The 13,594-nt window shown below is 36.4% G+C and overlaps 1 protein-coding gene across 1 annotated transcript in view; it reads right to left on the minus strand.

Moving 5' to 3' along the window:
* The window catches only part of IPO5 (importin 5), a 41,079-nt gene that overhangs the window by 23,376 nt on the left and 4,109 nt on the right, over positions 1–13,594 (minus strand). The window contains exons 2-8 of the mRNA XM_053931796.1: positions 12,430–12,510; positions 7,783–7,975; positions 7,191–7,293; positions 6,869–6,965; positions 5,744–5,848; positions 2,416–2,538; positions 2,209–2,329 (exon numbers count right to left, since the gene is read on the minus strand). Of these exons, the coding sequence (XP_053787771.1) occupies positions 2,209–2,329; positions 2,416–2,538; positions 5,744–5,848; positions 6,869–6,965; positions 7,191–7,293; positions 7,783–7,975; positions 12,430–12,510 (823 nt within the window). The remainder of the gene's footprint in view (positions 1–2,208; positions 2,330–2,415; positions 2,539–5,743; positions 5,849–6,868; positions 6,966–7,190; positions 7,294–7,782; positions 7,976–12,429; positions 12,511–13,594) is intronic.

A 13,594-nucleotide genomic window follows, 5' to 3' on the forward strand; every position in this document is an offset into this window, starting at 1 on the left:
TGGTCAACTGATGACAGAAAAAAATATTGCTTACTGATAGCATTGTAGGGCAAGTATCAAAAAAAGATCAAATTATGGATTTATTTACTTGATATGAGTATGTATTTTCAGACAGAAAATATTCTATGCTTGCAAAAAAATTCAGAGGCCTCTTATGTACTATCAAGATAACAGACACTATGGTCCCTCTAGCATGATGCCCACATGTCAGTTTTATACACACTGACTAGACCTCCAAAACTGCCAAAGTATAACAGACCAGAAGATTTACAGACACAGACATGCATAAGTACACACATGAGAACCCTGGATTTTCACAACAGCTATGGAATAGGGAAGATAAACATCATCTAACATAAATGCTCTTGTGACTCCAAAAAGTTCTTGCTACTAACAAACAAGGCTGAGAATACACTCATCCACGTGCTCTAGCCATCATTATATCTAGAATATAATTTTCTTGTTTCTTCTTGATGTTTTGCATGAATGTGGGTGCCAGCAAATGTAGTTTCACAAAGAGTTTTGAAAAAAAATGGAGAGCTTGCACAGAAATTTCAAAATGGTCTCAACAAGCCCTCAAAATTTAATTACTGCTAATATATAGACTCTTACAAACAAGTTAAGCATAAGCCCACTAAACCTGCTTATTATCAGAGCAATAAAACTCTCTGCAATCCTGTGAGCTCAAGAAGGGAAGTCTTAATCCAAGTGGATTCCTGAGCAGCTAACTGGCACAAAGGACACACACTCCTAAACCACCACTATGCTCAGTAAAACCAACACAAGATGACAATTTTGCCTCAGTCCCAGTTCTAAGTTGTGAGTATCAAATGATCTACCAACTTCTCAGCTGAATGAAAACAGAAAGCCTTTTAAACTAAGACACAAAGCCAAGACAAAAGCAATCCTTTTTTGCTACCTTTTTATCATTCCCTGAACACAACTGCTTTACCAGTTCTGCAAAATAGATGTCTTTCTCCTTAATGATATATTAATAATAAGACTAATTTTAAGACAAATTGAAAATGAAAGGCATTTCATTCCCATATACTGCTTTATCTTAATAGAGGTATTTCATTTCTAAACAGCAACTAGCAACACAAAATAATAGGAATACATTCTAAAAATGTAAGAGGTACTTCTCTCCTGAACAAATAAGAAACTTGCAATGATGTGGGGTCAGCAAGTGTCAAGCATTAATAATTCCAACAAGCTACAGGATGGAGTGAAAATAGAGTGTTCTGAAAATTAACAGATTCCAAAATATGTTCTAAAGAACCTCTTTAAAAAAAAAACATTCTACTAGCAAACAAAAATTCTCATGAATATTTTAAACACTTAAGCCAAGCAGATCCAGTTCACAACATTTTCCAACAGAAGTTTTATAATTTTAGTGACATCCATACAACTTTCCTCATGCTGAGCACACAGCAAAATTGTAGTATTTTTGAGCAGAGCACACAACAAAAGTTGCCTTTTATGCAAGTTTCAGAAAACAAGCAAGAATTTAGACAAACAAGTGTGAGAGGGAAAAGCAGGCTACATTGCTGTGCCAGTGTCCCGATCTAGTCAAAGAAAAGGTTTAAAAGGCAAAGAAACACCAGTGCAAACAGCATTGATGCTGGGGCCACTCAGAAGACATTTCTTTTTAGCATTTCAAATAATAATGCTTGATTTTAAAAGTGCCTTTTCAAAGACTTTACCATCCGCATGTTAAATAGACTAATTAGATTATTTCTATGTATTTATACCAGCATCTGACTTTTTAATTCACAGTTTTAACTCACCAATGATGCTCAACATGCATGCTGAATTCCTTCAGCCTTGACTTGCCAGCACTACAAAGTATCTGGCCTACATACCAAACTCCAAACGTAGAACTTCAGAACTAAATGCCTTTTTTTTGTTACAGTAAAATTTTCCAAAGACATCTGAAAAGCATGCAGTAGAGTTTTCCTTGGAAATATCAAATAAGAGTCCACTGTATTTTTATTCAAATTCTTGGTCCTGCATAGGCATGGATTAATTAATGAAGAGTCATAATAGGAAGGGGGTTACTCCATTAGGTGACACTGAATTGAGTTTTCTTAAGTTACGAGCACTAGCAAACTCTCAGTTAGATGTGGTTTTGCCACTGACCAACAGCAAAGTCAATTTAATACTGTAAAAGAAGACTGTTTCAACAAAGAAAATGAGGAAAATACTTACTGGCTTGTGCAATAATATTTGTATGCCTCCTCAGCATAGCAGCAGCAGTTTCTGACAAGGCCACAATTACTTCAAGTGCCAACTGACGTTGCATGTTACTGAGACTGGTATCTGCACACAACTACAACCCAAAAGATCAGAGCAAATGGTTAGAACAGAAGTTTTGGGGTGGAAAAAGTGATTCTTAAAAAACATTTCTAGCTTTACCTTCAGAGTTAGCTGCAAAGTAGCTTCTAAATGTGGTCGTAAATACTTAGGAACAGAATCTGCAATTTCTACAAGGGATTTCAGAACAGAATCATCATTTTGGTAGCAGGAATCATTTAGAGCCTATAAAAAGATAAGATGGAGATAAGATTTAATAAAAACAAACAACATTATTAATAGGACCAGTGCTATAGAAGGAATTTCATTAACTGTATTCTTGTTTCTCTGAACAGTCTCATTTACTCAGTCTCATTTAATCAGCCAAAGCCTGAGGCCACAAGAACTGACCAGAGTAAACTTTTTGTTAAAACTAATGGTTCTAACAATGAACTAGCTGGTTCCAGCAGATACAAGCTGAATGAACAAGATAAGAATCAAGCAGACAATTCCAAGAGAATGAAGTAACTTCACCAGAGGATGAGTCTTGCAACAGTGAAAACCAGTAAGAAATCAAGAGATCACCAACCAGAAGTAAGTGGCTGGGGACTGGGCTATCAGTGGCACACGTACAATTGAGAGACATGAATTGGGCAGGGGTCCCTCTCTGGAGGCACCAGCTCAAGCTGTAACTAATAGAATACACTTAATTAGAAGCCTTCACTCCAACTTTCAGCAGGATCCCAGAGTCAGACCTTGCTATGGTGACCTGTGTGCATAAATCCATAACAGGATACTATGCAGCATCCAAAAATACAAATTTTCTACAACTAAGTTATTGCTCACAATGTTCAAATCTAACACTGCAGACAATCAGAAAGAATTAACGTCACACATCAGAGACTCCAACATGCAAAACCACTGGGTTCTGACAACAACTTCAAAATCCATTTAAAATGAAGTAATTCTGCCTGAAAGAAGGAAAATGAGCCTAACTCCTCTTTTGTCTGTTACATGAGAAAAGTTTTGAATAGCTTATGCTTATAAACAGCAGGAACCACAAGATTAAAGAGGTTTTTTCCAGACATCCCTCCAGAGCCACCAAATTAAAGCAGACCTTTCAGCCTTCAGTCACAGACATGGAAAAGACAAAAAGAAATCAAGCTTTTTGCAACTATCTTTCCTAACCCCTATCCACATTCAGAAAAGTAATTTAAAACTTATTTGTAACTGATGAGGGTGATATTTTAGTGCCAAAACAGAACACTGTTACTCAATGGTATTAGAATCTAGAAGGAAACAAAGCTCCAAAGAAAGAAGTCTTTACACTCACTTCTGAGATTTTGAAAGGAATTTTCATTAGCAAAGTATTTTATGTCTTCCTAATGTTGAAGCATTTTTTGAAGTGAGTAACTAAATAATTTTTAATATTTAAGTCTAGAATTCAACATTTTTGATAATGGCACTTATATATCCCACATTTTCAACACAAAAGCAGCATCTTCTAGTACCAGAAATGTTCTGGAAAACTCTGGAAAAAAAAAATCTGTCACAGTTAAGGCCTTCTGGTCTAATAGCTACAACATCCTCTGATTCTCTCAAATGACAATGTAATATTTACTGGAATTTTATGCAAAACTGTATTTTACATCACTTGCATCTCTGACTGTTTTTTAAAGCAAGACTAGTTTTCTGAAGAAAGCAGCTCAAAAGCAGCTTTTGCCCTAAAAGGCAAAAGCACTTTCCTGTAGTATCAAACAGTGTCCAAGGAAGTCAGTGAAGTTCTATCTGCTTTTAACTCCCTTTGCAAGAGAAAGCTTTGGGTAAAAGTTTCAACTGTCAGTTTTGAAAGTTCAACTTCCAGCATAACCATTATAGATCTTGTACTGAAAGGACTGATATGCCAAGTCAGAATTTTATTTTTAGCTTTTTTACTGCGTCAGTGTTTCAACAAAATTAATTTCAACAGCAACAAAAAAAAGCATCCAACTGTCTCCAAAGGTCACTCACCACTATTCTAACACATTCCTATTTATAAACTCGGATCTTCATATCCATCTTGTGTTACCACAGCCAGAAAATCTAGTTCTTCTTGCAGTGAGTACTTTAAAAAGACAGATTTCATAGCACAGCTCTGTGCTCTGCATTAGCAAACAAAAGCTTGAAAATGCGAGCCAAGTACATATGTTATTACAGTGTCTAAAGAGCAATAGCAGCATTGAAAGTTCTAGCACAGAGAGTGGGCTATTAGCCCGAAATCTAAGACCCACACACTATTTAAGTGCCACACATCAAGACAAATGTACGACCACCCCACACCCTGCCTCGCCCCCACTTACAGAGTACTGTGTAGCCAATTTCCTCTCAGGCAGTTACAACTTTTGAACAACAAAATTGTTATTGACAAAGGCATGGACAGGGACTAACCAACAAATAGAGACCTCAATATCAAAAAACTTATACACATTACAGCCCATTTTCAAGTTCAGATGATTTGAATAAATTCCTCTCAGTTTGCATTTATGATCAAGCAGAATTCCATCAGTTGCAGGTGCCAGTAGATTTGGCAAAATTTTTCTTCAGCTTGCCACAAAGCACACACAGTTTACAGCTCACACCCTCAACAAGAACCTGCTGTTCTGACTGTAGTGAGAACTCTGTCTTTAATGTAAATTTAGCCTAATTTAAAATCACCAGAAGTTCACTTCCTGTATTATCATAGGTACTTAGCTGCTTCCACTGTTTCTTGATATAGAAAGGGAAGTATACTGTGAAATTGTCATCCTTCAGAGCTCAAACCATTTCTGTCTCTGGTTTGGTTTACAATAAGCTTCTCTGCAAAAGTAAATAATCTTACACTAGAATTTCAACTTTTGCTCAAATTCATCCATCCAAGAGATCTAATCCAGCCTCAGAAATTATATGAAGCTTAAAATGGCATTTATTTGCAATTTCCTAATTTATCAAACAGTAAAGATCATGTCTACAGACTTCTGTTCTCAGTCTGAGAATCTACATTCAGAATAATTCGATGCTCTCCTCTAAAGTGAAGAGATACAGGATATCACAAGTCCATGAATTCCCCAATTACAGATTACTTCACATCTCAGGGTAGCCCATATCTGTATTTCAATATCATGGCTAATTTAAAAGCTGTATGATTTTGACCTACATTTACCTTACAAAGAATTTTAACTCATTTATCTCTGTAACAACACCTAAGTTGATCAGAACTGAGCTATTTTCCTTAAAACCTAATCAATTACCCTCTGTTTACAAAATTCCTTATTAGTCTCCACTTCATCTTGCTGGTGACTGCTGTCTGGCTAAAAGGCTCAGTTAATTCAGGTCTCAGCAAAAATTCACAGATTCACAGACCAATAACTTACATTTGTATATAGTCAATACAGACAGTAATGGCACATTAAGTGTAACTTGTTTGGTTTCTCACCTGCAAGATTCCAGGTAGCAAGTCTGCAAAATGTTTAAGAAGGGGAGCATTGAGTTCATTAGCAAGCACAAATGCAGCTGCAGCTCTAGCAGACAAAGTCTTGATCTAAAAGACAAGATTGAGGAAATAAATGTGAGAAACTAGTACTGAAACATGCCTCTGATAATTTTTAACATGTGATTTTAAATTTTACTTCAAATTAAGGTAAAGTGATAATGAAGACCATCAGCATCTATGTTCTCTACAACACAAAAAGTTTATCATATGAGGTGGCAAGTAGTCCCTAGTTTTGCTTTTTGTTTTGGTGGTTTTCATTTAATAAAAGAGGAAAAAACCCTATTGTTTTCAACTTCTACCAAAACTTCAAATGTGCATGCAAGTGTCAGTCTCATTTTTCAAGAAGTGTGATCTAAGTGTTTAAGGCATTCTTCTTTAAAGGCATGACTTGTGGTACTTTAGAAAATGTTATTCAGTTGACTTTCAAAGGTCAGAAAAAGTAATCCTTGGGGGAGCAGCAAACTGAACCCATATATCACAGCAGGGTTTCCTATCCTTGCCCAGCATTTTCCATAACAAGAGAAACATTTTCAAAGTACAATTCTCTGCACAAATCAATTAATCTGAAGCCTTCCAGAAAAGCAAGGCTTGCTTACACACCCTTAGAGCAAAACACGCAGAAACAGTTCAAGGAGCTGTTGTAAATTCAGAATTTTGAGACATACCATGTACCATCTACATAGATACTGTATGTAGAGACACGACAGACTTACACTGTTAAACACAAAAGCCAGAAAGAGAATTTAGCATGAAGTTTCTGACCCCTCAGTGCTGCTGGCTAAAACCCCATCTGCCTGGGGCCACTGCAACTGGGTTTCTCCAAGCATAACTCGAGAAGAATATGGGCCTAAACAACGAAGATATGAGCAGCCAGTCAGCTTTAGGACCACAAAAGGGTCTGAGCCTTTGGTTTGCAGCAGGCACAGTCAAAACTCCGTATGTACATAATTTTCAGGTAATGCAATTCTCTGGTTGAAATCTATGGTTTAACCTTTATATTTGAGACTACTGCACTGAGTTGCTATGCTCAGAACATACTAAAATCCCGAAAGAACATAAAGGTCTTACTGAGAGATGCTCCTGATCTTGCATACACTGAACCAGCATTCTCTTAATGACCTCCAAATAGTGTTGCTGTTGATTCCCAAAGATCCCAGGAAAATTCCTAAGGATAAGACCAAAACATTAATAAAAACTCATACAAGTTAAGGTTAAACTAGTATTTCAAGCTTATCCATTGTTTAGGTTACAGACTGTAACTGTACACACTTAAGTAAGCCACAATACAAGAAAATAAATGAAATAAATATGATTTCTAGTTAATTGCGTTGTGACAGTTTTTCTTTCATTTTAAGACATGATTAGGCTGTCCTACAAAAATGTAGCTTACCAGAAAATATGGAGAGCAGCCTCACGCAGTCCCACATTCTGAGAGCTGACAGAGTCAAATAAGAATTTCAGAACTTCTGGCCACTGGTTGTTGCCATCTTCATCTACATTTAACACAATAAAGTTTTAGGATAAGCAAACTTCAGAATGGTGAGATATCAGTGGTGCAGGAAAACCAGTCATCACTGACTCCCTGATGTGAAGATGTGCCTAAGACGCAATGTAAAATATTGTGAAATGTTTAATCTACAAACACTCCATAACAGAACATGATCTCTATTTACTGCTATATAGCAGGACTCAAAAAAAAAAAAAGACACTGATGCAATGTTCAGCATAATTCATGACAATTTACACAAAACTGGATTTATAAACCTTAATACAATCTCACCTAAACTTGAGCAATTGAAAAAGCAGAGTTTAAGTGTTCACCTAGTCAAGGATAGTGTGAAGAAATATCAGGTTCTATTATAAACCATGGAATCAGTTAGTACATCATGTGCAAAGCCTAAGCAGGAGTAGAGAACAAGAGATACAACTACTATCAATACATAAACATTTTACTACAATATCAACTTATATAAATAAAGTACCTATTAAATTCCTGGCCAATTCAGCGACTATGTCACATATTTTCTTCCTCATAGTGGACTGCACTTCTAACTGGATAAAGAGCAGCAATTCACTCTTGACTGATGTCTGATCCTCAGGTGACAGAGCTGGATAAACTTCTTCAAATGCAGATGACAACAGGCGGCGCAGAAGGACAGCTGCCATTTGCCGAGCCTGTTGAAGGAGAAGTGTGTGTGTTAAAGTGTTTGACATGGTAATCATTCTCCTACAAGGGAATACCCACATCATGCTTCCAAATGACACTTCCATTGTGTAGACTTCTTTGGAGAATGGAATACCTCTCAAGCAACAGATGACAATTACAATAGTAAAAAAAAACCATAGTAAAGAAGCATCAGCTTGCAACTATGTTTCTGACAATTACAGCCCTTCAAAGAAATAAAGACAGTACTGAGGTATTCAGGTTTTTTCTATAGCTGAACCTCAAACGTATTTTGTGGCAAGTTAAGAACTTAGCTGTGCTATTGAAGGCTCTTTAAACCATGATTTCTTTCTATTTTAAATGGCCTAATGAGGTCATTATAATCCAGACAGGTTTTTCTGGATTAAAAAGTGACTTATTGGGGCAACTTTGTCAGATAATTAACCTGTAAGCTCTCCTTCACATTCTCAACTAAACTTAAAGCTAAAGATTCAGGAACCTACAGTTAGAATTTAGCAAATAAAATTCTTCTCTGAACAATAAAAAAGCCACATAGGCAAAAAGAAAACCCAAATCAAAGTCAAAATAAAGCTTTCAGTGTTTTGCAGGCCTATGATGAAACTTCTTTCTTTAAACTTGAACTTAAGCATAGGAACCTCAAAATCACATATTACAATCTTGTATCCTGTATGTGTACACCTATTTTACAACAGTGTCATGTATATCTATATTCATTTATAATTGTACAAGAACTAGAAGCAAAAAATATAGTAATCCAAAATTAATAGAGTAATGCTTGCAGTAAAAGCAAAGACACATGAAGCTCTATGAATAACTTAATAGAATGTTCACCAACTGGTGTTTAAGGACACACAGTAATTAAAAATCACTTCCCAAACTTCTAAAGTTTAACACATGTAATAAAACCTTATGTGTACTACAATCTCACAAGAAAAAATCCAAACTCATTTTTTTGCTAAGATATTCTTATTTAATGCGCACATGAATGACAGCTTCATTTATAAACCTTTGAAATTCAAAACTGTTCAATGAGCAGCAAAAGTAACCAATTCCAATTTCTCAATAGTGTTACTATGACATAACCTGTAGATGTGAAAACACAAACTGCTGCAGTGTCAACATACACTGTAAATACCAGGTATTGCTAGAACATCACCCAAGATACTATTCTTATGTTCTGCAGTCTCCAGACACAGTCTTTTTCTAAACTACCCAGCTCTCTTCTGCTCAGCTAAAGAGTAGTACACTCAAAGTGTCTCTGTACCAGCAGGAGTAGAACTGGACCCAACTCTATAATTCCTTATCTCCTCCTCATCATCTCCAGTGTGGACTAAGGCCACCACATATGTAGGATTAGCTCTTCTCTAGCAGACGTAAGGAAGGCAGCAGGTGAACAGTCACAGTGCCCACCTGTGCTGTAGTTCCCATCAGAAGCCAAGATTCTCTAACAATAGGCTGTCATATGGGGAACATGAGTTCAGAAGGACATTCTTGCCCCACTGCCTGTGGGAATCTTACTAACAATGTGTCCAAAAACTTTCATGGTACCAAAATATAATTATATCTTTCTTTCTCCCATCCCTTGGAGCACCAATACTGGGAAAGATTAAATTTTTCCTCATTAGTATGGTAAACTAACATAGAAATGCCTTGAATGGGGAGCAAATTCACTGGGACTAAACAGGGCACAAACTCTGGTGCTGTCTTCTCTTACTCAAGGCATCATGTTTCAGTGCGGATTTCCTGACACCTGATAATCGCTGAACTCGCATTATATTATATTCTTTCATGAAGTAGTAAGAGTGGACAGACAGGGAATAGAGGTGAAGATTACTTTATGAAAACAAGGATAAGAATCTCCAACTCTGAAGAATTTAAAATATTAGAAGACTGATAAACAGACTGATTGCAAAGTAAAAACACAAGTAGTAAGGCATACAGAAAAACACAAGACCAACACTACACAAATTATCTCCTGGTTATAGTTACTAGCTTAGGAAAAAAAAAAAAAAAAACAAAATCCCTAAAGCAAATTCAAGTGTTTTAAGGAGTGACAAAATGAGCTACTGACTTCTAATAATAAAAACTGGCATATTTTCCTCAGCAGATACTCACTTACATAGAAAAACTATCATTGTCAATTTAATTATGACAAACATGGCTGAATTAATGGCACCTCCAGGGCTGTTTATTCCACTCTAAGAAAGAATATATGTATTTTTCACACACCCCAAAGGTTCTTTTATGTTTACGTATTTAAAAATATGTACTTAAACATTTTAAAATTCTGCAATTTAGTAGCAATAGCTTTTAATGAGGAGAGGACCAATAGAAAGCATACATCCCCAAAGAAGGAATTCCAGCTACCAATGAAGCATAAAGAGAGCACATTTTTTCCCAGCATTAGGTTTTCTGCATGTCTAAATTACTCAGATGCTCACATACAACTAAAGTGTTAAAGTTATTTATATAAAAAGTAGTCATAATACTCAAATTTCAATTTTAATACTGCTTCTGATTAGTAGAATTTATAGTATTAAAAATGTTTTAGTATTTTAGGGATGATGAAAATAAAGCACAAGAAGAAAATCAATTTGCTGAGGAGGGCAGCAGCAGAATTATGAACAGCAATCTGGGATGCTATGCTCTCCACTGATATTCAAAGCATCCACGTAACCCTACACATTTTATAAGAAAAAGTTTGACTATCTTGTGTGTAGCATTGCCACACTGAGTTTTACTTTTGTTTTATTGTACAAGTCCTCAAGGAGGAAAATATGCAGGGATGGAAGTAAAGAACATTTAGCATGTGGTTCAAAGATGTACTTGCACACTGTCATTCAGAGATCTAGTCCTATGTGGAATTCAAAGCACAGAGTGCCCAAGGTCCACAGACAACTCAAAGGCAGAACTGTGGTGCATCCTTGGGCTGCCTTCCTTACCAAAGGCTAAACAGGAAGCTGTCCACAACAGCAGTCTTCAAACTAAGAAATGCATCCCTTCATGTGACAATATGGGCAGAGGTCTGGGAGACGTCAGGGCCCTCCAAGAAGGTTTTGAGAACAGCAGAAACAGTTTTACAGAGCATTTATTATTTTACCAATCATCTGTAAATTAGGACACAATCAAAACCTGCCAAACCAGAGTTAACCAAGAAAAAACAAATGCAGGCAAAAATGCAGAAATCCTCTCAAATATGTATGTGGTAAATCAAAATTGCAAAGTAACAGCCTAAAATATTTAAGTCCTACAAATAAAATGAATCAAATAAACTGTGAATATAAATCACCTTTCTGTACAGCCCTTTAGAATGCAGTTGCATAGAAAGCAGTCTTCATAACAGTGAGTCTACAAGTGCAGGAAATAAGGACAAGCCCCTCCTCAGACTGAGGTGCACAAACAGCACACCACCTGGCACAGAAGTGTTCTAACTGCTAAGTCAGATGCTTCCCTCCACTTCTGTGAACAGTGTTACTTTGCTATTAGGAAAGTATGAAATAAGAACAGAGGAAAGAGGTGAATATTTCCAGAGTTTAGGCATCTGGTTAGGAGAAAACCTGTTACACAGTCAGTTAAAAGAGTTATTCCAAATCTAGCTTAATGGTGTTTTTTATGTCAAATGCAAGGGGTACTGGGAACACAATCTGCATCCCTGATTCTCCATTTAAATGCCAAAACTACTGGGTTGCAGAGGCAGGATTTCCCCAACTGCTGTCTGAGTAGTCCTACAAATCTTACACTCTCTACAACACAGACACCCAACTCATGCAAACAGGATGGGGTATTTTCTTCAGCCTAGTTTTCCTGCAAGGAGGTAAAGCAAAACAAAGCCTTCAAGATGAAGAGGGATCTGAACCCAGCTTTCACATAGCCTGGACAAGGCACGTTGAAAGTTCTGAAGCTTTTCCAGCATCCTGTGTTTGGTGGCTCTGGTACATTCAATGTGCTCAAAGGACACAAACCAGGTCCAAAGCTCTATCCACTGCTCAGCATTTGGATCTCTACAAAACATATGTGAAACTACCTGCTGATACCAGCACCATATTAAACATGCACAGGATGTTTCCCAGCATGTTTATATGCAGTGTTTAGATTGAGCATGGGGATTACTTCACTTAGGCTCTAAGTAGGCTACTAAGTAGCTGGATTTACAGGGAAGAGGTTGTAGGTTTTATTAATCAGGATTTTTTGAGTCCAGCACCTAATGCTTACTTATGGTAACAGCTAACATTCAAACCCTTCTTTAATTAATCCACTGGTAAAGTTAAATGTCAAGATATTCTACAAATGTTAGCCTTTGATTTCTTTGGCAAGAGTAACTTCTATAAGTGAAAAGTTAACACCAAACTTGCTCATTTATCCCAAAATGATCAGCACTGATTTCTTCCCCTCTTTTCCAAGTCCCCTTGAAAATCTGCACAAATCCAAGGTTATTGAGCCATACCTCCTCGGGAGTAGCATTGTTCCTGATTGCCTGCAGGAGGTAAGTGATCTTTGATGGGCCTGGAATAGTTTCGTACGTCTCCTGCATAAAAAGAGATGCAGCTTATTGTAAACATTTATTAGAAAGCATGTGTTAAGCATTAATATGAATTGACTTTCCTTTTAAAACAACATCAGTTCATCCAATTAAAAAAAAATAACATAGCAGAAAAAAGAAATTAAACTTACCAAAATAAAAATGTATGACCTATTTTAAAATTATGAGTAAAATCTTAGTTATCTAGTAAGATCTGCCATATTGGAATGACCTACATATGCATGACTGGCCACTTAGGAGATTAGTTACAAAATATAAATAGAACATAAACTCGTAGAAATACAACATACACCAAACATGTCCTACTGGGAATCCATCATAGCTTTTATCATCTCAAAGAATTAAGAACTTTGGAAATCTGAGACTGAGCTATGACCAACAGGTTAATAATCACAGACAAATGTATGTATAGTCCAAAAATTGGATCAGTTCTGGTTCTGAACCTTTTAAGAACTATTACAATGTTATGTGGCAGCCACACGTCTCAACCACACATTCTGAATAAGAACGTTGTATTTTTAAATGCCTGCCTGAATTTCAGAAAGAGAAGCTATTTAGTCACCTCCTTAGGAAAATCCTCTTAACAAAATGAGAAGTTTAGTAAGTTCAGTTACATTGTCTTACATGCTTCTGGCATGCATTTTATACATATCTCCATTTTAAATTATATTGTTACTTAGAAGCTAGAGTGAAGACATAGCAAAACAACTTTTGGTATCCAAAACATGGTATATGAGTGCATTTTGAAACAATTTTAAAAAATAAATATATAAAACCTATGTAAGGTAGGAGCAGCAGAATCACAAGCTAAATAGCAACCCCTCATAACATCCAGAAATAGTTCTATACTTAGTAATTCTGAATTACTTTTTGTTGGCAATCTTGAAGATGAATTATTTCACCCTTTCCAAATATTCATTATTCCATCTTGAACTCAAGGAATGAGCCTATTCTGCAAAGCCCAGGTTCACTTCTATCAGTTCTCTACCTGCCTACTTCCCATTTCCAACTCTGCAGTAGCTCCTTCCAATACTCTAATAAACTCTTACACACCTTGACAGGATACCTG

Source organism: Vidua chalybeata, chromosome 2 (assembly GCF_026979565.1).
Source record: "Vidua chalybeata isolate OUT-0048 chromosome 2, bVidCha1 merged haplotype, whole genome shotgun sequence".
Taxonomy (NCBI): Eukaryota; Metazoa; Chordata; class Aves; order Passeriformes; family Viduidae; genus Vidua; species Vidua chalybeata.